Source organism: Pithys albifrons, chromosome 3 (genome assembly GCF_047495875.1).
Source record: "Pithys albifrons albifrons isolate INPA30051 chromosome 3, PitAlb_v1, whole genome shotgun sequence".
Taxonomy (NCBI): domain Eukaryota; kingdom Metazoa; phylum Chordata; class Aves; order Passeriformes; family Thamnophilidae; genus Pithys; species Pithys albifrons.
Window position 1 is genome coordinate 49,422,870 of NC_092460.1, and position 20,348 is coordinate 49,443,217.

Below are 20,348 nucleotides of genomic sequence, written 5' to 3' on the forward strand. Positions count from 1 at the left end.
GACCCCTTCTCTTTCCCCTCTCTAATGACCTGACAGCATTGAAAGCTTTCTCACATTTTTATTGTGAACAGCAGGTAGTTGGGTATTTCTCAATGCCTCTGTGTCTTCTCTACTGTGATGCCAAACGTGACATGAGAAAGGTCAGCAGGTTCAGATATGGAGGGGGCTGGAACACCAGCATGGCTGCATGATGCTTGTTCCCTCAACTTTATTGCAACCTTTTCTCATTTTTCCCCCAAGAGCCACACCAGCTGAAGTGAGGGGTGGCAGTACTGACCTCTTTGTTCCCTCGGCCACTCTAGTTGTGCATTCCCATGGCCCTGGTGCACCATCCTTGCCTCTGGACACACAATCCTTGGTGATGAGCCTCCCAAGAGCTAATGGAATGTGGGCACTGCTACCCGCCCTCGATGGATGCTGTATGTCAGTGATGGGGGTGCCCAGCAATGAGGATTCTCCCTCTCCTGAAGGCCACTACCCCAGCCTGTGTCCTGAATGCCCGTGTCCTTGCACGCAAAGTCCTTCTCTCTCGGTCCATTAGTTTTTTTCCACTGCCACAGCCAGTGGCAGGCACCCAACTCTGAAAGCTGTATTAAAAGCCAGGTCAATACCAGCCCCTGCTTATTTCCTCAGGGAATAATAAGTAAATAATGAAAGAAGGGAGCGACTTCATTTCCTAAAGCAGCAAACATTCAAAATCATCACTGAGAGAGGCACCCCAGCTCCTGAGTGGGGAGCATTGGAGCTCTGAGGAGAGGCAGCTCTACTTCAGCACCAGCCATTCGAAACCTGGGGTATCCAGCATTTCAGCAAAGGCTCTGAGGCAAACTGCTCTGGCAGATGGGCTCTGCAGCTGAGGATTGCTACCGAGCTAGGAAGAGACTGAGGTACTTAATGCCTGCTTTGCCTCAGTGTTTAATAGTAAGACAAGTTGTCCTTAGGGTACCCAGCCCTCTGAGCTGAAAGACAGGGACCAGACCCCATAATCCAGGAGGGAATGTTCAGTGATCTGCTACACCACTTAGACACTCCCAAGTCTATGGGACTAGATGGATTCACCCAAGGGTACTGAGAGAGCTGGCAGAAGAGCTCACAAAGGCACTATCCATCATTTACCAGCCGTCCTGGCTAACCAGGGAGGTCCCAGGTGACTGGAGGTTGGCCAATGTGACACTCATCTACAAGAAGGGCTAGAAGGAGAATCCATAGAACTACAGGCCTGTCAACCTGACCTCAGTACCAGGAAAGGTCATGGAGCAAATCACCTTGCCATCACACAGCACATGCAGCACAACCAGGGAATCAGGTCCAGCCAGCATGAGTTCGGGAAGGCTTGAGTACCCTTCTATGACAAGGTGACATGCTTAGTGGATGAGGGAAAGGCTGTGGATATAGTCTATCTGGAATTCAGTAAAGCCTTTGACATTGTCTCCCACAGCATTCCCCTGGAGAAACTTGGATGGGTGCACTGTTCAGTGGGTAGGAAACTGGTTGCATGGCCAGGTGGTGAATGGAGTTGCTCCAGTAACTGGAGTAACCTAGGCAGGACAGCTGTTGGTCCACAGAATCTACATCCTGGGATGAGAAATGGCTGTGTCCGGGTTTAGACACATCTTATTAATCTATTTTTGCTCTCTCTCAAATGCACTTCCATATTACCTCACTTTTTCTTCCTCTTTTCCCCATCCTAGTCTGCCACCTGCATGTTATGTTTGCTTCTTCCTCTCAGTCCTGCTCTTTCCTTCCTCACCCTTCTGCTTTTTCCTCTCTTCCTGTTGCTTCTTGAACCAATTCCAAATTGATATTGAGACACTGTTTTTCTGCTTTGTAAGTCAGGGCTTGAGTGGGACATTTCTTCAGCCATTTGCCTCCATAGCACAACCATGGGATGCCCAGAGCAGCTTCCTGAACTCCCTGTTTGTCTTTCTGCCATCATCTCGTCTGCAGTTTTGAGGGGGTGATTCTGCTGCTCCTGAAGAAAAAGGCATGTGAGGTTTTCACATCACAGCAAAGTGATGTTACAAGTCTAACTTTGGTTGAAGTCCTCCCTCGTTTCCCCTCTGCTTCCCCCTAGCAAAAAGAGAGGCTTTGGGTTTTTTTCATGAGTTTTTTGAGCCTTCCATCTAGACCAATATCTTGCATGTCTGCCTCTTGGTCAAGCATATCTATAACCCTTTCCTGGGCAAAGCTGTCATTATCTCCAAAGCAAGCAGGACTTTTCATCCTACCAGTAATTTTAATGCAAGAGACTCCCTCCATACGTACATTTTACATGACCTTCTCCCTGAACAAATTCTCTAAGCCTCTTATTGTGTGTCTTTACCAGAGAGACCCAGAACAAGGGAGCCCTTGTGGCGGAGCTTCCAGGCTCCAACACCACACAAACAGCAAACACCAGCGCTAATAACCCTCATCAGTCTCTATACCAGGCTACAGCCATGGGATCTGCCCTTTGCTTCCAAACCTCCCCTTGGAATATTAGACTTTATTAAAAATAAATAGTTACAAATTCAGTTTTACAGCTGATGGCAGCAGGGAGAGGAAAGGAGGAGGTGAAAGGAGCAAGTGGAGAGTCTGCTGTCCACTCAGGTCACTTGTCTGCCATCCCAGCCTTGCCAGGGAGCAGTCTGAGTGTGGCAAGCACTGGGCCCTGCCTCCTCCACCAGGTGTTTCAGGAGAGGAGCAAGAAGTGTTTTTCAAGAGGACTGGGAGAACCAGGTCTGAGCCTGTGGAGCTGAGCTACTTCCAGAGGTGACAGATACCAAAAGCCAAGGAGAGTGCAGAGTAGGATATGTGACGTGTCCTTGTCTCCTAGCTTTGCTTTTGCAGTGGAAGAATATGGATTTCATTTCTCCTTCTGTTTTATATACAAAGAAAGAGTCATGTGCAATAAGCAACAAACATGCAAGTAAACCCCACTCCCTTGAGGAGCCCTGAACTCTCCCTTCCATCCTCTTCTGGTAGTGCTCCTCTCCTAATGAGAGCCAGGACCCTTGACAGACGTGGAGCCTACCCATACTGAGAGGGGACAGAAAGTCTGTTGTTGCCGCAGCAGCAGAAGCACTCGCTGCTGATCCCAGTTTGTCTGTTGAAGGCAGGGACTCCTGTCACCTCTCCAGAGATAAGAAACCAGGCCTGCTGCTTTCCTGTCTCTGGACACAAGCTGCATACCTGGGAAGAGTAGTGTATCTTCACTCCTCTTTCAGTCAGTATGACTTCATGGGAAAGGAAGTATATCAGAGCAGCTCCAGGCCTTGATGGACTCAGGGGCTGAGAGGCAGTCATGGGAGGGATTGTTTGCTGGTCAAGGAACTTATCCAGTGTACAGGTGCGGAATGGAGGAGACTGGGCAATGAGTATGGAATGGGGAGGCTGGAGGAGTTAGATGGCTGACTCCCTACGGTATGACATTGTATCTAGAGGCAGAGTTGCCTGGAGCCGCTCCAGGTCCAGGTGACTTCCAAAATCCATCATCTGGATGATACCTCCCTCCTCCTTGGTGCTGCCCCCCAACACCACACCCACTTCATCATCATCTTCATCTTCATCTTGACTGACAAGTGCCAGCTCATTCTCATAGCAGAAGGCACTGGGAGGTGGGGGAGAAGCTAGGATAGTCATCTTGCTTTCTTGTAGCTCCCGGGCTGAGCAGCGAGGTGTACTAGCTACCTCGTAGGTCTTGTGAAAGCGTGAATAATCCACTTTGTAGTGGTTCTTCTCCTCAAACACAACTGGTTCAAAACGATGACCCCAGAGGATTTCACTAGCAAGGTAAGAACTTCGTGCCTGTGTGGTCATGGCTGTGGCTTCCACCATCCCCTCCAGAATAACCACAATCTCAAAATTCTCCGTCTCTAGCTCCTCCTTGCCAATCCCATAGAGTGGACTCTCCTCATCAATCTCATGAACGATAATAATGGGTGAGACCAAAAATATACGATCAAGACCCACATCATAGCCCACATTTAGGTCCCGCTGGTCCAGGGGGAGGTATTCCCCTTCCTCTGTCATGTAGGGCTTGATGAGCTGGGCTCGGACATGGGCCTCCACGATGTGACTCCTTCTCAGGTTGCCCACCCTCCACATGAGGCACAGTTTTCCATCCCGCACAGAGATGACCGCATGATGACTGAAGAGGAGGGTCTGGGCCCGCTTCTTGGGCCTTGCCATCTTGGCCATGATAGTGCCAATCATGAAGGAGTCAATAACGCAACCCACAATGGACTGGACCACAACTGCCATGATAGCCAGTGGGCACTCCTCAGTCACACAGCGGAAGCCATACCCAATGGTTGTCTGTGTCTCCACTGAGAAAAGAAAAGCCCCTAGGAAGCTGTTCACATGCATGATGCAGGGCTTTAGGAGAGAGGGACCACCTCCCACCGCCGGTGCATTGAGGTCGCCATGGAAGAAAGCAATGCACCAAAAGAGGAAGCCAAAGAAGAGCCAGGAGACTAGGAAGGCGGCTGAGAAAATCATAAGCATGTACCGCCAGCGAGTGTCCACACAGGTGGTGAAGATGTCGGCCATGTAGCGCTGAGACTTGTTGCTCAGGTTGGCAAAGTAGACATTGCATTGGCCATTCTTCTTCACAAAACGGTTGCGGTGCTTCCGCCGAGGAGCATGGCCCTTCCCGTTCCGGCTGTGCCCATTCATGCTGCCCAGTGCAGAGACTTTGTGTCCATCCTCTTCAGTTGAGACAATGCTGTACCTTAGAAGGGAAGAAACAGGCATTTCCATCAGAAATATGTGAAGAGTAACAGCAATCACTGACACAGCAAGGGCAGGAGGTGTGGGTGACTCACAGGACTAGAATACCACTCTGTTGAGTTTCACAACAGCATGTTTCACTGGTTCTTGCACCATGATGCCTCTCTGACCAAATTGGTGGAGGTCAGATGCAATATTTGCTGAGTCTTGCTGCCAGGAGGTTGTATCTGACAGGGCAGTCCTGACAGGGCAGCAAAGCAGCAGAAGCTTGTAGCTCTGTGGTACCTTTATGGCCAGAAGGGATACAAGGCTTTGAAACCTAACAGCAGCTGGGATAGCCAGGAATCCTGGGAGTGAGCACCCGCAGCCTGGCCACATTTTGGCCCTGATATTATACAAAGCTGGGAGTTTCTATTTTCTCCCCTGTTCTGCTCACTGATTGCATGGCGTGTGGTGACAATGTTTATACACTTCCTGCACTCAGGACAATTCTGTTGCCACAGCAACATGCATGGCTTCCAGCATCCTGCATCCAAAGCCAAAGGTGTAATTTGGAGATCAACAGTCAAAGTACTGGCAGTTTCCTTGGCAGAAGCTACACACACACTTTCTGGGAGATATTTGCCCCTCTGACTCCCCTCCCTTGCAGATGGCTCTGACACTGCCCCTCATGTGATGCTGAGACAGTTGCAGATACTCCTTAAAGATATGGTGGCAGAAGATGCTCTGACCACTGAGGAAATCAAGTGAGTGCACCGAATTGCCAAGAGCACTCTGCCCTCATGCCTGCTGAGCTGCAGTCTCACAGGACTCTGGGAGTGTCTCCCGCCCACCCCATAGTGTTGACATGTCAGCTGAAGTCCACCAGCACAGGCTTAAAGACACCCCATGCACATCTCACAGCAAGGCAAGCTCTGAAGCCTGGAGCTGTAATTCCTGGGGGACATGTGGCTACTGCAGTACTGCTGGAATCTGTAATTTCTGATCCAGCATCATGCAGTGCTTTGCTTCTCCTCCATAGTACTCCCCCAAGCACTGTCTCTATGTATGGCATGTTTTGGTTTGGAGAAGGAGAGAGGAGTCCTACATGGAATAGGAAAGGGAAAGCCCCTGACAGGTAATTTGAGAAGAATATACTTGAAGGCAGGCTGAAGGTAGGGCCTGAGGGGCCAGATGCAGAGAATCAGGCCAATCAGGGCAGGAACAGTCCTTGACAGGAGGGCTACTCACCTGTTGACTCGGATGCTGCCCATGGCTTGCTGTATCATCAGATGTCAGGGAGCCACAGGAGCTGGAAGAGCACAGGAACTCCTGCAGCAGCACTCACATGGGATTGGATGGCTCCGGGTTTCACCTCTGGTGAGCTGGGACTGGCACTGCCATTGCCAGCACTCTTGGGCACGCGCCTGGCAGAGAAGGACAAAGCAAAACCCAGTAAGAGCCTCTCCTGGCAGTACCCATCCCAGTCAAGAGCAGCGGGCACAGGGCTCCCAGTCTTTTGCTCAAGATGGGTCTGGAGGTCTCCATGGGCACTGCACCACAGCCTGGCTCGGGCAGGTGAGGAGCTGATGGATGCAGACTGGGTTGCACAGTCCACAGCTGCTACACTCCACAGCACCTACTGCCAGCAGAGGAGCAGGGCTGGCTGGTCACTGCTCTCCAGACCAAGGGCACAACAGCTGAGCAGCTCCCAGGTCCCTTGCTCTGAGCTATTATATTAATATCAGAGCTTACACCAGGACAAGAGCTCAGCCAGACTAAATGCCTTGCGCACAAGGGCTAACACAGCATAGGCATGCACAGCAGCCCCCAAGGATCCCCATCAGCCCAGTCTGACCCAGAGGGGATTTACTTTCAGGGTGTGCAGAACATCCCCCCTGTTTCAAAGAAATGATGAAAATTAAGGGGTAGAGCCAAAAACAATGGATGGAAAAGAAGAGCTTAGGGGTAGCCAAGGAGAAGCTGGTTAGAGGAAACAAACCTTGTAGCATGCCCTGTGTACAGCATCCAAGGAGCAGCTCAGCAGCAGAGTCCTGGGAGAATATCCAGCAGATGTTAAGTTCCAATCCAGTCCTCCCAGAACAGAATAGGGAAACCAAAGACTCAAGAGCTCGTCTATCTGTCTGTCCAGAGCTTCTGGGAAGTGAAATGCAGTGAAGGGGTAATGACTCACAGATTAGGAAGGGCTTTGTACACTCATACTAATCCTGCTCTGTAGCCTTTGGATTACAGCAGCCAGAGCAGAGCGTGGGATGCCGACAGAGTCAGCTAGTTTGCTTACTCTCAGCCTCATTGATGAGCAACCAGTGGTTGTCAGATATGGGACAAATCCAAGGATTTGGGGGTCAAGTCTAAGGTTTAGAGCTGCTTGCAAGTGGTCATGCACACATAGGAGAGAAACAGCAAGTGATGTCTAGGATGAAAAAACTGGTGACAACCATCCTTGTCTCCTCATCAGTGCTGCAGAATGAGACTTCATGTGGCTAAGGAAGCCCATCACCTTTTCCCAGTTGGGAGCATAGACTGGAAAGCAGCAAGTAAGGAGCTCCAGACATCACCTCTCATGGGATGCAGTTTAACCAATAGTTTCTCCTCCTGGTTACTGAGGCAGTTTAAGCTCTGTGGCAACACCAACATGGTTGTTCACAACAAGGGTATTATGGGACCAGAAGAAGACAACAGCCTTGTAATCCACAACTCACCTTATGGAGGTAAAAATGAACAGCTGCCCAAAAATTCCCATTAGAAAGAAGCACTTTGGCACTGAACTCTGCCAGCTCCCATCTCCTCACCACCCTAGTCTTTAGGGAGGATCAGTTTGGTCAGATACAGGAACATTTGCTGTGCAGCTGGGTAAACACACAGCAGAACCTGGGTTGGTAACCTGAATTAATCAGAAATGTTGATGTGATCAAGAAAGGTCACCTCATGCCCACAGATGGTCCTGCTAGGATAAAACTAAAATGTAATTCCAATGATTGCATGGTGAGTTTGGACCTCAGGGTCCCATGTGACTTTAGAAGGTGACAAAGGCAGGCAGTTTAGGTACGCCCTCTATGCCAGCCCCAGCCAGGAGAGGAAGGGCATCCTCTCCAACTAGCACTTTCCTTAGCCAGCCTGCATACACCAAGCTCATCCTTAGCCAGCACTGATACTCAAGGGAAGGCACTGCCACAGCTCACACATATGAGTACTTCACAGATTCCCAGAGTTCTCTCACCACTAACAATGCTCTTTCCCCAGCTGTAGGAACAGGTGCACAATTTCTACAGACTGGATTTGTGGCCCAGGCAGCAGTCAGCTCCAAAAAAAGAGGGAGGAACTTAGGAGCTTCTGCTCACTGAAATCACATGCAACAGCACCTGTATCTCTGCATCTCTCCTTTCCCACCTCTCTGAGAAGGGGCAAAGGAAGCAACATAAAATACAAGGGCTTTGCTCATGTGTGATTGTGGCTGGTACAGCTATGGGAAGGGATGAGCACACTGTTGAAGAGCACTGCATCCTGTGCTGTTGTGCTCCTTCCTGGCACTCAAACAGGAGCTCGTGTGAGCTGCGGTTGTGGCACAGCCTCTTGCACAGAGTCCACCACAGCCAGACTGTACAGCTCAGAGCCTGGGCAGTGTTTGCTGCTGGTTCCACAGTGCCTGAACAGAGTACCAGCAGCTAAAGTCACACCACAACCTGCAACTGATACTTAATCACAAGTATATCCACAAAGGATAAAGGCTACCAGTCTGAGCACACACATTTGAGAATGGAAAAGCAAATGCTTTTATTTACAGCAAATGGCTGCAAGTAGGACGACTATAGTGTTGGTCCATACACTCATCCATAGAACTCACACAGAATTGCACTCATAGATTTTTTTTTTCTGCTTACAATTTGAGAATTTTGCTGGTAGATTCAAAGACCTCAGCAATAACTGGCAGAACCTTCATTCCTGAGGCAGGAGCTGCCTGATGGAACCATTTGCGCCCATTATAAGCTTGAGGGGGTTTTGCTCGGTGAAGTCTAAGTTGTCCTTCACTGTCACCAAGCAGCTCTGCTCTCAGGGTTTTTTTCTCCAGGTTGCAACTCTCCAGCTGTCCTTGGAGAAAAAAGATCTTCTGCTTCAGCGACTCCATGTTTCTTTCTGCATACAGAGCCCGCTGGGTCATTAGCTGGAGATGACTCTTAGTCTGCTGCACCAAGGACTCGAGCTCTTGGACTTCCCTATTCCGTTCAGCCTGGCTGGTCTTCAGCTGCTCCTGCAGGCTCAACACCATGTGCGCCTGGTTCTCTAAGCTGTTCTGGAAGTTCTTCAACTTTCTCCTGACCATGGCATTGTCCTCCCTGAATATGTCATTCTCATGCCTGAGCCTGCCATAGCACTCCCTGAATGTGTTGTATTCCCGGCTAAGCATGACAATCTCCTCCATGAGCACCATGTTGTCCTCCCTGATGCCATAGAACATCTTCATGAGGAAAAAGTTCTCCTCCTTGAGCACAAGGTTCCTATCTCTGAGCACTTTGTTCTCCTCCCTGATCATGCTGTTCTCCTCCCTGAGGATGTCGTAGGTCAGCTGCAGGGATGGGAACTCCCTGTCCCCAATGGCCTCCTTGTGCAACATGTGGGGCTCTGCTCCTGTGGTGCACTGTGGATGCCCCACAAAAGGGTCACTGGCATGGGCCTGTGGGGCAGCAGTCTCCATCCCCAAGTGCTGATCTGCACTACTCTGGAAAGAGTCATGGGAGCCACACGGTGTTGTACTGGTCTTTTGGAGAGCAGGTGACCTCTGCTGCCTGGGAAAATGTTGGGTCGGGCTGGGCTTGTTATCTCCAGACAAGCTGTCAGACATCACCATGTCTTCGTAAAATGGTTCTTGAGACTCCTGACCTTCCTCCTCAAGCTCCAGTGCATGCTTGGCCAACCCCACTTGTTCATCTTCCACCATGTTAGAGTGCCTGGGAGTTGGGGAAGATCCTCTGTCTGACTCATCTGAGCTATCACTGCTCTTGCTCTGGGGTAAAGAATGCACAGAGTGGCAGGAGTACCTGAATTGGTCACTGTCATCATCATCATCTTCCAAGCCTTGAGATTCAGGTGAGACCTTCACCATTGGCCCAGAGCTGGCAAGTGGCCATGACATTTTTCAGAGTGCTCTGGGCTGCAGCAAGTTGGAAAATCCAAATTATCCTCCTGGAGCCCAGATCACACAAGCCAGTGACACTGACAAGCAGTGTGCCAACTTCTACAGCGTCAGTGATACTTGTGCCAGAAGAGGCAGCCACCAAAATCCCTCTGTCTAGAACAGCAAAATGTTCAGGAGGGAGTAGAGGACCAGACACCTGATTTTCTTGGCTCTGGGGGACAACTGGAACAACCAACATTTCCAAGGTCTGTGATGTCACCGAGTTCTGTGGATGCAAGTGGTCAGAAATGGAGGGAGGGAGAGGAACCAATCAACTGCCATCTGACTGGGGCTGAGTTAATTTTCTCCCTAGCAGCTGGTACAATGCTGTGTATTGGATTCAGTATGAGAGTAATGCTGATAACACACAGATGTTATAGTTGTTGCTAAGTAGTGACTTACTTTAAGTCATGGATTTTTCAGTTTCCCGTGTTCTGACAGTGATGAGCTGCACAAGAATCCAGGAGGAACCATGGCCAGGATAGCTGATCCAAAGTGGCCAAAGGGATATTCCATGCCATAGAACATCATTCCCCATATATAAACTGGACAATTTACATAATAGGAGTTCCGATCACTACAAGGGGATGGGATAGGCATCGATCAGTGGATAGTGAGCAGTTGGGTTGTGCATCACTCATTTCTCTTGGGTCCTGTTAGTTTCTCTCCCTCTAGTTATTATTACAGTTCTTACTATGAATTGTTTGTTTGTCATTCTTTGGTTTCAATTATTAAATTGCTCTTCTCTCAACTAACAAGGTTTACCTTGTCTTTTCAGTTCTCCTCCCCACCAGGACTGTGGATGGGGGGAAGGAGCCAGTGGCTGAGTGATATTTAGTTGCCAGCTGGGGTTAAACCACAACAACCACAAGAGCATTTTTTGACAGCAGGCGTATAAACCATCCTCCTGGCTGCAGAGCCAACCCCAGCCTAAGAATGCTGCCGGTGGACAGAGAATAGGTCATGAAGACACCTGAGACCTCCAGCATAAAGGAGGAACTGGGATTATCCAGTCCCTGGCAAACAGTGTGGGTCAGAGGGGACAACTCTGCCCACAGGGTACTGAGGTATTCCCAGCAGGAAGGTCAGGCCACTGGCATTTTGTGCCAGGGCTCACCCTGGACAGAGGCAGGAGATACCCAACAGCGTTTTGGCCAGAGGAATCACTCCAAGCCGGATGGCCAGTGAGGGGTCTGCACAGTGGAGCTGCAAATCTGATTCATCCCCTCCTGCCAGCTGGCACAGGGAAGTGTTAGTAATACTGAGTGCCACAAACAGAGCTGCACGAGCCAGGAGACAAATGAAAATAAACACACTTCCCACTTCCACCTGAACACACCCCCACAGTGTGTGGTGCCACCATGGGAAGGACAGACAGGCAGGCAAGAAGCCCTGGGCTGGAGGCTACCATCACATTGGGGCCAGTATTCATATTAGCTCCCTGGAGATGCCACATCTCCAGTGACCTGATGGTCACTGTCCTTCCTCAGAAGCTGGTGGCCCAGGACCACTCCTGACATCCCTGCCTACAAAATGGGTGCCACCAGCTTGGCAAGGCCAGAGGTCCTACCAGGAGCCCAAACCTTACACAAACATAGTTCAAATGCCTTTGAAATGGTTCCACTGCAGCTTGAAAACCTGAAACACAAAATGGATAAACCGGGAAGGCTCAGAGACGTCTCCAGCAAAAAGGAATGACATTTATGTTCTGAACATGCACTGCCTGTCACATGGACAGGGAGGTGGAAAGCCTGGCTGAGGACAGAGATGCAAATCCCAGAGGGTGTCCAAGGATTTTTCTTGGAGTTTGCTCTGCTTCTGGGGACCCACAGATGGCAGAGGAAGCTGTGGGGTCAGTGGTGATTCCTGGGGAGCTGGATGAAACCATGCTGGTGGGTCAGCATGGGGCACCCTGGGAGATGGAGGATACTACAGTTCTGAGACATGCCTCTCCATCCCTCTCCTACCCTCTCCATGGTGCCCCAACGTGAACACCCATGTATTTCATGGCCTGAGAGAAGCCCTCCCAGCACTGTGGGAAGTTGCTGCAGGATAGGTATTACAGCCACTGTCTTGCAGTATAGAAGATGTCAGCCAGGTGGGTCTCCAGGGGCCAATATCCACCGGCCTCTCAGTGTGGGCTGCCCTTCCTTCCTTCCCAACGACTTTCCCCCTCCTGTGTCCTAGATTGAGCAATGCTGGGGACACCACCATGGTGCTGCAGTCATCTCCACCTTCCCGTGTGACACTGTGCTCCAGCAGCACAAGCCATCGCACCAGCCCACACTGCCACCACAGTTCTGCTCTGACCCGAAGCAGACACAGGGGGGATGGGATGTTGCTGTCCTTTTCTAACAGACCTGTGGGTCAATAATGTCAAGGCACTTGCTGCTGTTGCAATGCCTCCATCACTCCATCCCCAGTATATGGTGCAGCGCCTCACACATCCCAGTCTTTCTCCAGCCCCTGCCAGAGGAGATCATATATTGTCAATCCTTCTTTAAATTTGCAGTGGAAGAGTCTCATGAAACAGAACAGAAAAGTCCATGCTGAAGCACTCCCCCACTTCTCTTTTTATAACAACCATATCTGGTGCTCTGGGACATACACTGTGAACGACAGCGATGGAAAAATCCCAGAGTATTTTTACACTCTTAGTCTTTGCTTTATCTGGAGTTGTCTGGCAAATGCTTCCCTCCTGTCTGTGGTCAATACCACAGCCGCTGGTTGCGCTCCACTTTGTGCCTTTATCCCCATTGCAGGCTGTGTAGCCCTGGTTGGCTTTGAGATCAGCATCCACAGAGCCATCCTGCCAGCTCGGGCTCGGTGACAACGCAGCAGATGAGCTTCTTGCCTCTTGGGGAGTCAGGATGGAAACACATGCAGCCGAGAGGGGCCCTTTGCTTTTTTGCGGAGCCTCCCAGATCCACAGCATTTGGTTTGTCCTCTTTTTTCTCTTTGTAACTCTGTCTCTTCTCCTGTTCCTCACAGATATTCCCAGGGTTCATACCAGGGCTCATAGGGCAACCTGGTGCCACGGGGCTGTCCTGCCACAATAGTCAGTGGCTGAGCTCTCGCTCCTCCGTGCCAGCAGGGCTGGGTGCCAGGCGCTGTGCAGGCACACACGAAGGCACAATCACCGTGCAGGAGAGTTTTACCATATTAAAAAGGCAAATGACATATGGAAGGTGAGGGGAGGAAGCTGTAATAAACTCTATACCATTTTTATATCCACACTTCTGCCTTTTCGTTCAATAATTATAAATAGATTAAGTGCCAACAGTCCCCATCTGCCCCTCAAGGCATGATCCGCTGACCAGTTTCTCTCTCCAAAAGAGAATTTTTTTAACACACCTCTGCCTGGCTTATACTTTGAGGTGCAGTGAGAAGGGGAGAGGTTTTTACCCCCTTGTCGAGCTCTGGAGCCTGAGAATGGGTAATATGAAAACAAAACAAAATGATTTGAAGTTAAACCATCTCAGTGTGTGACTCAGAGCTATTCATAGCTCCCTGAAGCCAGCTGCAGCAACGGAGCCAGAAGGATTCTGCCCGTATTATTATTCCAATTACCATCTGAATTAAAAGTTTGAGCAATGATCAGCCCACATGCTGATGGGAGGAGGAGAGAAGAAAGCTAGGAGAGAAGGAGAGAAAGAGTGAGAGGGAGAAAAAACAGATAAAAATGGGAATCACACAAAGGTCCCCAGGATGACAAAGTCAGGGAGAGGGACAGGAAGGTGACAACATCACCTCCTGCCTGCTCCCACACCACCCCAGCAATCCCTGCTCCAGTTGCACCGTCCAGGCACCAGCACTGCAAGAACAGCTATCTGCTTTCCAGGATCTCAGACTAGATGGGGAACACCCCATGGTGGGGCTAGTGGAACTGACCCTGGCCTTCACCCACTCTTCTCTGGCCAAAAAGGGGCTGAGGGGACAAGATACAGGGGCCAGGGATTGGCTGAACAGGATTGTAAGGAGAGGATGCTGCTGGAGCGGCAGCTGGAGAGAAGTCCCTTCTTTTTCTTGCTGAGTGAGGTAGGTGGGTGTTATGCTTTGTAGCTGGCATCACAGCGAAATTAAATGCTCAGAAGGCCCCTGGCCTTTCCTGGGTGGTTTTTAGCCAAAAAGAAGCAGAGCTTTTGTGGCAGCCAAGGCACAGACCGTGTCCCACCTGCTCCGGAGGAAACGCAGGGGCTGATGCCCCAGCACCCTGCCTGCCAAAACCATGCACTAGACCCCAGAGGGTTGGTCAAAGCCCACAAGAACTCAAAAACTGAAGGTGCTGGAGTGTCCCTGACGTCTTTACATCTGAAGTGGCTGCAGCACACTCAGGTCGCCTCTTCCAGCTTTCCAGCATGACTGCACCAGTGAAATGGACACCTGCCCTAACTCCTCCATCCCAGGTACACCCTTCACTGAGCACCCTGCCCTTTGGGAGCCTTGATGAAAGGCTATTCGCAGCAGCATCCCTGTGCCTCGGCATCTCTGCAGCTCAGAGTCCCTGACCAGGAGAGCTGCCCACGCAGGGCCTTTTGATTGTTTCTGGCTTGTCAGGGGACAAGGATCATTATCAGTGTGCAGGAAAAGGGGGTCAAAGGTGGCTTACATCATCCGCCTGCCCGCTGCAGTTGCACCCCTGACAGGGCAGTACCTCTGCCATGTACCCAGCAAGACAGGTGCCTGGAAAGGGGTCAGGGGTGATGACAACAACAGTAACAGAAGCAAAGGGTGAGCAATAACCAGGGCAAAGCCTGCTCTGCACCAAGCCCCCAATCCAGAGAGGTGGCAGCCACTGCTCCACACCTGGCTGCTGCAGGAGAGATGAGTTCCCAGCCTAGCCTGGCTGCTGAGCACTAACCCATCAGCAACAGGCAAAGAAAATAACCTCCCCTCAAACCCTTTGTTGCTATGCTAACAAGGAGCCCAAGGAGCCCAGCGAAGCCACCACTCTCCTGAGAGGGTCCCAGCTTCTCCCTTTCAGCCATGCCTGTGAGACACCAAAAACAGAGTGGAGGGAGAATGCCAGGTGAGCTGCAAAACTGCATTCCTTCAGAGAGTGGATCAGGTATTTCATGAACTTGTATTGCTGCAGCTTGATCCATCTTGTTTAACAAATGCATCTGAAAGACGTCAAGCTGAAATGCTGCCCACCTCATGAAGTATGGAGGACCATTGCTCCTTCCTTCACCTACCCCCTGTCTCCCTGACATGGCAGGGTCTGCCATCGTGGACATGATCAGACCAGGGGCATAGCATTGCAAAGCGGGACACAATGGCTGTATGTGCACACTGCTGTGACCTCGATATCACCCCCTGCTCCTCCAGGCAGCAATAGTCACTCCCACTCCTGCCTGCTCACCTGCCTCTTGCCTGCTGGCCCTCGGTGCTGCCCACAGCTTCTGCATGGTCACCTCCACCGAGACACAGGGCTTTTTCTTGGTGGTGGGAACAACAGGAATATCAGAGGAGAGGACTTCTGGAGCCGCTATGTCTAGTCCCGTGGCAGGCACTGACTCTTCATAATGCCATCGAGTTTTCAGAGGGATGAAGTGCCTGTATGTCCAGCCTCTGGGATCCCCAGTGCCCTTCAGCCTCTGCACTCACAGTGCTGCTGGCAGGGCCGATCTATACAGCTCTCACGAGGCTTTACCCTCCTCTATAGCAGAGTCACTTTTGACATCCACTTTCTATAAGACTTCTTTCAGCTGGTCCCCCTGCATGGCTGCTTAACCAGGCTGCCAGCAGAAAGGGAGCAGGTGAGAGAATAGGGGAAAGCAAAGCTGAAGACAGGGGAAAGGAGAACAGGCAGCAGAGAGGCAGCCAGGACAAGGCCAGCAGCTTGTTGTACCAGTGCTGGTGCCACTCGCCAGGGAGTGAAGGAGGTGAGGAGGGAGGCAAGGAGAGATGTCAGGGGCATTTCTCTGAACCTTCTGCAGGGGACAGAATGGGAGACGTTGCCTCCCTTGTTTTCACACAGCACCAGACTCCCTCTGAAATGTTTCAGGAGAAATGTTGCCATAGAAATAAAACAGTCATCCAGACTGTGAGGGGCAAACCTGCTGCCATGGTGGCAGGGGCTGGCACAGACATGGGCAGAGTGGCTGCAGGAGCCCCTGGCTGGCAGCGTAGGGCAGTGTCATACTGAAGGGTACCTTGTTCTCCACCCTCTGCTCCCTAACCTCCAATGACAGCAGCAGTGGTGCTGCTGTGCCAGCATGGCTAGTGCCAGGAGGTGGTGAGGATCTCCTCCCCAAATAAACCAGTGGGAGAATGCCAAAACTGTCCCCAAAGCAAGCTGCCTGCTGCCAGCCTCCCAGAAGAACAGACATGGAGGTGCATGGGTCTCTGGGACCACTGGGGCAGGGTCACCTTGCAGCCAGCTCCCATCCCTCATGTGCCTGGGCCTTGGCACCACCTTCACTGTTGTAGAAAAAATCTGAGAGCTCTGAGGGAGACAACCACATCAAAGGCAGCCCCTGCCTGTCCGAAGACAGAGAATTGGCATCTCTCACATGAAGAGTCTTCAAGTTCAATCATCTCCACTAAAGTCACCTTGTCTGGGGAGGAAATGCAGAGCCAGTCCCACCTGGGGCTTCATGTGAGGCCCTTCTGTCCTGGTAAGGGGCATAGAGGCAGTGCTGTCAAGGAGCAGGAATTTAGCCTGACTCAGTTTCATAGCACTGCGAGGCAGGCGCAGACGGTGCACTCAGTCCTTGCCATTCACAGAAAAACGAGTGCCAGCGGGAGGCTGGGAGCCGTGTGTATGAGTAAGGGATCGATTGCTAAGACGCCAGCATCCATCTATTGATTCCTCACTGCACTGTCGGGTTAAGCCAACCCAGTGCAATAATGGGACAGGACAGGGGAACTTGCTGAGTGCAGATTGCCATTAACTGCTCCACTCCAGGTCTGGCCTGATGTGCATGGCGGGCACAGGTATCCATCACCTTGTCCTTCTCCCCATCTCTGGTGCCCTCCTATCAGTGATACCACCCTGGGAATGCAGCTGCTCCCAGAGTGGTGACCAGTGGCTGAGCTTGGGGTGGCCAAGTGGCAAGAGGGGCCAATGAGGACCCATCCTGCCGGCTAACTCTGTCCTTTCCCAGCCACCTCCTCGCTTTCTGTCTTTCCTTGAAAACCATAAAGGGCAAGGGACACTGCCAGCCCCACACATTGGGGCACTTGATCTAGGTATCCAAACTGGGGGAGAGATGAAAGAGAAGAAGGGTGGAGGAAAGAGAGCCCCACTACCCTCCAGACCAGCCCTCTCCAGGTCATCCTGTCTGTGGCCGTCCTCATCATCCCTCCTCTTCCCCACCATTCCCTGTACCTACCAGACTCATGTTTCCCTCCTAGGGCACATTTTCCCCTATACTTATTCTTATTGTCCATGGCTACAAGCAGGGATGGCCATGTGCCAGGATGTCTCAGGCTTCTGTGGGTGCCACTGTGATGGTGAATGGAGAAGGGGCACATTCATATGTCTCCATCAAGATGCATTCTCTGTGCATCTGCCTGCCCCCTCCCAGGCTCTGGGTGATGCCCAGCCCTGGGCTTATCTCCACACGTCACACCCCCTCTGGATGCCTTCTCCTAAGAAGCAAGCCATGGAGGGCACAGAGCAGGGGTAGAGGGTAGTCTTCAAGCCACTTCACCTCTGCCACACACATCCCATCTGTGCAGTCACTGTCTGCCCTTCACAGCACAACCTCCCAAAAGGGGGCATGGGAGAAGGGAGAGGCCTCAGAGCTTTTTCGTGCCTTGCCATGGATGGAGTCAAGACTGGACAGTGGAGACAGGATCTCCAGGCTTTTGTCAGAGGGATTTGGTTGACTTCAGATGATTTGCCCAGGAGGGGGGGCCTTGTGGGCTGAAAGTGGCAGCAGGGATATCCAAAGTGACCTGCCAGCACCACAAAAACTTGTCTGCCCATTCCCGCCCTGGTGGGGATACCAACCTTGCCAACAGGGAGTAAAGGCAGAGTTTCTCTGGCAGTTTGCTCATGGTTTCCTCCTGAACTCCTTTCACCCAAACCCAGTATCCAGAAGACTCTTTGCACTGTGCCTGTCTGGGGGATGCTGGACCACCAGCAGCAGGATCAGCCATGCTGGGACCAGGAAAGGTGGAAGGCAAAGGACAGAGGGGCAGATCTGAAGCCCAAAAAGCTCCACAGGCAGCAGGAGAACCAACATGTCCACTTCAGCCCCATTTGCACCTGAGCACTTGGAGAACGAGCTGCATTCTTCTCTGTGAAATGTCTGGGACCACTGCCGACATGGAGCAGGGGAAAAAGGTGAGAAAGACCCAGCCCAGGGCAGGAAGACACTAAGGAAACATGGGAGCCGTAAAAATGAAGAAGTTATCTGCAAAGCGACCAAAGTCAGGGTGGCAAGGGGCGGGGAGGGAAGCTGGGGAGTTTTACAGGCAGGTGCCCACCCCTGCCCCTCGGCCCGCAGCCGCTCCAGTAGCTGTACGTGTATATGCCATGCACACAGGCAACTTTATTATTCACTGGCAGGCTCACACGAAGCCACGCATCTCTAAGTTATATTTATAGCTGTTCCTCGGAGTGAACGCAAATGAAACAATACATTATTTTCCTAAGGGAAAAAAGCCCTTCCCGGTCTCATGCCGGTGCGGGGAGCAGCGCGCCCCGGCACCGCCTCTTACCCGGGTCCTGCCGAGGGCTGCCGCCTGCTCCAGCCGTGCCGAGCCAACATCAGAGGAAGGGGAAAGCGGACGGTTTTTCCATCTCACCATGAAATGTCTCAGCCGGACCAGAGGAATCAGGGAAGTCTCTCTGCAGTCCTCGCTCGCCTCCAGCTTAGGTTTATTTTTTCCCCCCGAAGAGCTACTTCTCTGCTGCGACCTGCTCCTCTCCTAACTCTGCCCTGCCCACGCCAGCGCTCTCCTCCTGCCTCTGCCTCTCAGAATTTTTTGCTCCCAGGAGCGTCCATCCCACGGAGTGCTGATGTGCCTTCGTGGCACGGCGATGGGTTCAGGTCTCCCCCTCCTTCCTGGCTCCCTCCTTCTCGTGGCATTATTTGCCCATGCCCGTCACTGCTCCCCTCTTCTAGTCCCCAGATCCCCCTCTCGCTTCCACTCTTCCTCCGTTTGCGCTCCGCTCCCTTTCCCTGGCTGCCTCTCCCCCTCGCTGATTGCTATGCAGTCTGTAGCTGAGAAGTCACTAACTCTGTGGTAGGATCCAACAGCTTTCCGCTACTTTAGCCCATCCTTGCATGTGAACTCAGAGCTGCGGAACCACCATGGGGGAGATGAGAGCAACCCTCGGCAGCGGGAAAGGGATGACAGGGCCACCAGATGCCCCCAAGGAGATGAATCCTCCTGCTGGCCTGGTGCGCAGGGATCAAATATCCACTGTTAGGGACTTTTTTCCCTCCTGGATGTGGGGTGCTGGGCTGACACCTCACCCTGAGGGAGGACCAGGCTCTCCCAGCTGATGCAGAGTGTTTGCTGTGGGGCATTGCCTCCCCACCCTACAGAGCTGGGGATTTCCTTCTGGAATAGGTAATGCTGGGGACAGGAACATGGGCACAGAGGGGCCCTCAGGGCTCCAGGATGGTGCACAGCTGCTCTGCCAGGAAACCTCCTCTGGGTCTCCATTGCCAGCAGCATCTCTGAGGCTTTGAAGAGGTCACTTCTTGCTGACAAGGTGAGAAGACAGGGGATGCTGCTGCAGTGAAGACAGAGGCTGAAGAGACCCCTGACCATGCAGGCAGTGGCTGTAGGCATGTACTCCTGAGGACAGCCCTGCTTCAGGTTGGAGTGGTTTGAGGACATAGTTTCCATCCTGGTGTCTCATCTGCTGTCCCCAGTGTTAAGGCCTGTGCTGAGAAGTCAAAAAGTATCAAAAAATATCTTTTTGAGTCTCCTTTGGTCTCCAGTCCTGCAATGAACATGACCCTCCCTCCCAAAATCATCCCAAGATGCCCTGGCACACAGGATACCCCCTTGCACACCATGCTGTGGGCCTGCTGTCCCCCATGGCATCAGCAAGCAGTGCCGTGGTGAGCACAGCCTGCTCCCACCTGGCAAAGCCACCACCAGGGAAGCAGAAGGTGAGTTTAGCAGCTTCATGCAGATGAGAAGCTGCAAACCAGGAGCTCATCCCAGTGCACCAGTGGCTGCTCCCTGCTGCTCCAGTGGGGAATCCAGGGGAGCTGCTGCACCTGGATGGAATTGGGCCAGCCTGTCCATCCCCTCTGTCGTTGTCCCTATGGGAACCCTGTGGCAGCCTGGCACAGCCAAGAGGCAGCTGGCACTGCTGGAGCCATTGAGAGGTACATGGGGTTGTCACATCAAGGATGCCACTGATGTCTCACTGTCCTTGTGCCCCCAAGATGCCATGCCCTGACCGCCCCATGGCCACTGGCCCCAGCAGTGGGGTGGCTCACACTCACCACCCCCGCCCGTCTCCACCAGCACTGTCTTTAATAAGAAG

The 20,348-nt window shown here is 52.0% G+C and overlaps 2 protein-coding genes across 4 annotated transcripts; both read right to left on the minus strand.

Moving 5' to 3' along the window:
* Positions 1–2,507: 2,507 nt before the first annotated feature.
* On the minus strand, positions 2,508–18,993 carry KCNJ4 (potassium inwardly rectifying channel subfamily J member 4). 3 transcript variants are annotated; one of them, XM_071549865.1, is made up of 4 exons: positions 18,557–18,993; positions 6,692–6,846; positions 5,941–6,116; positions 2,508–4,711 (listed from the first exon to the last, which is right to left on the minus strand). In XM_071549865.1, the coding sequence occupies exons 3-4, from the start codon at positions 5,976–5,978 to the stop codon at positions 3,382–3,384; spliced, it is 1,368 nt and encodes a 455-aa protein (XP_071405966.1). In that variant the 5' UTR covers positions 5,979–6,116; positions 6,692–6,846; positions 18,557–18,993; the 3' UTR covers positions 2,508–3,381. The 3 variants fall into 3 exon arrangements, with proteins under 3 accessions (XP_071405966.1, XP_071405967.1, XP_071405968.1); XM_071549866.1 differs by lacking the exon at positions 18,557–18,993 and adding an exon at positions 7,413–7,487; XM_071549867.1 differs by lacking the exon at positions 6,692–6,846.
* Positions 8,647–9,841, minus strand: LOC139669574 (endosome-associated-trafficking regulator 1-like). Its single transcript, XM_071550076.1, is given in 2 exon segments — positions 8,647–8,740; positions 8,742–9,841. Coding segments are annotated over 2 exon segments (1,194 nt in total).
* Positions 18,994–20,348: the final 1,355 nt, after the last annotated feature.

Excerpts from the sequence above, each read along its gene's own strand:
- KCNJ4 (XM_071549867.1), bottom strand. The coding sequence starts at position 5,978 with ATGATACAGCAAGCCATGGGCAGCATCCGAGTCAACAG. Across the intron at positions 4,712-5,940 it reads GGCAGCATCCGAGTCAACAG|GTACAGCATTGTCTCAACTG; the intron begins GTGAGTAGCCCT and ends TTCCCTTCTAAG.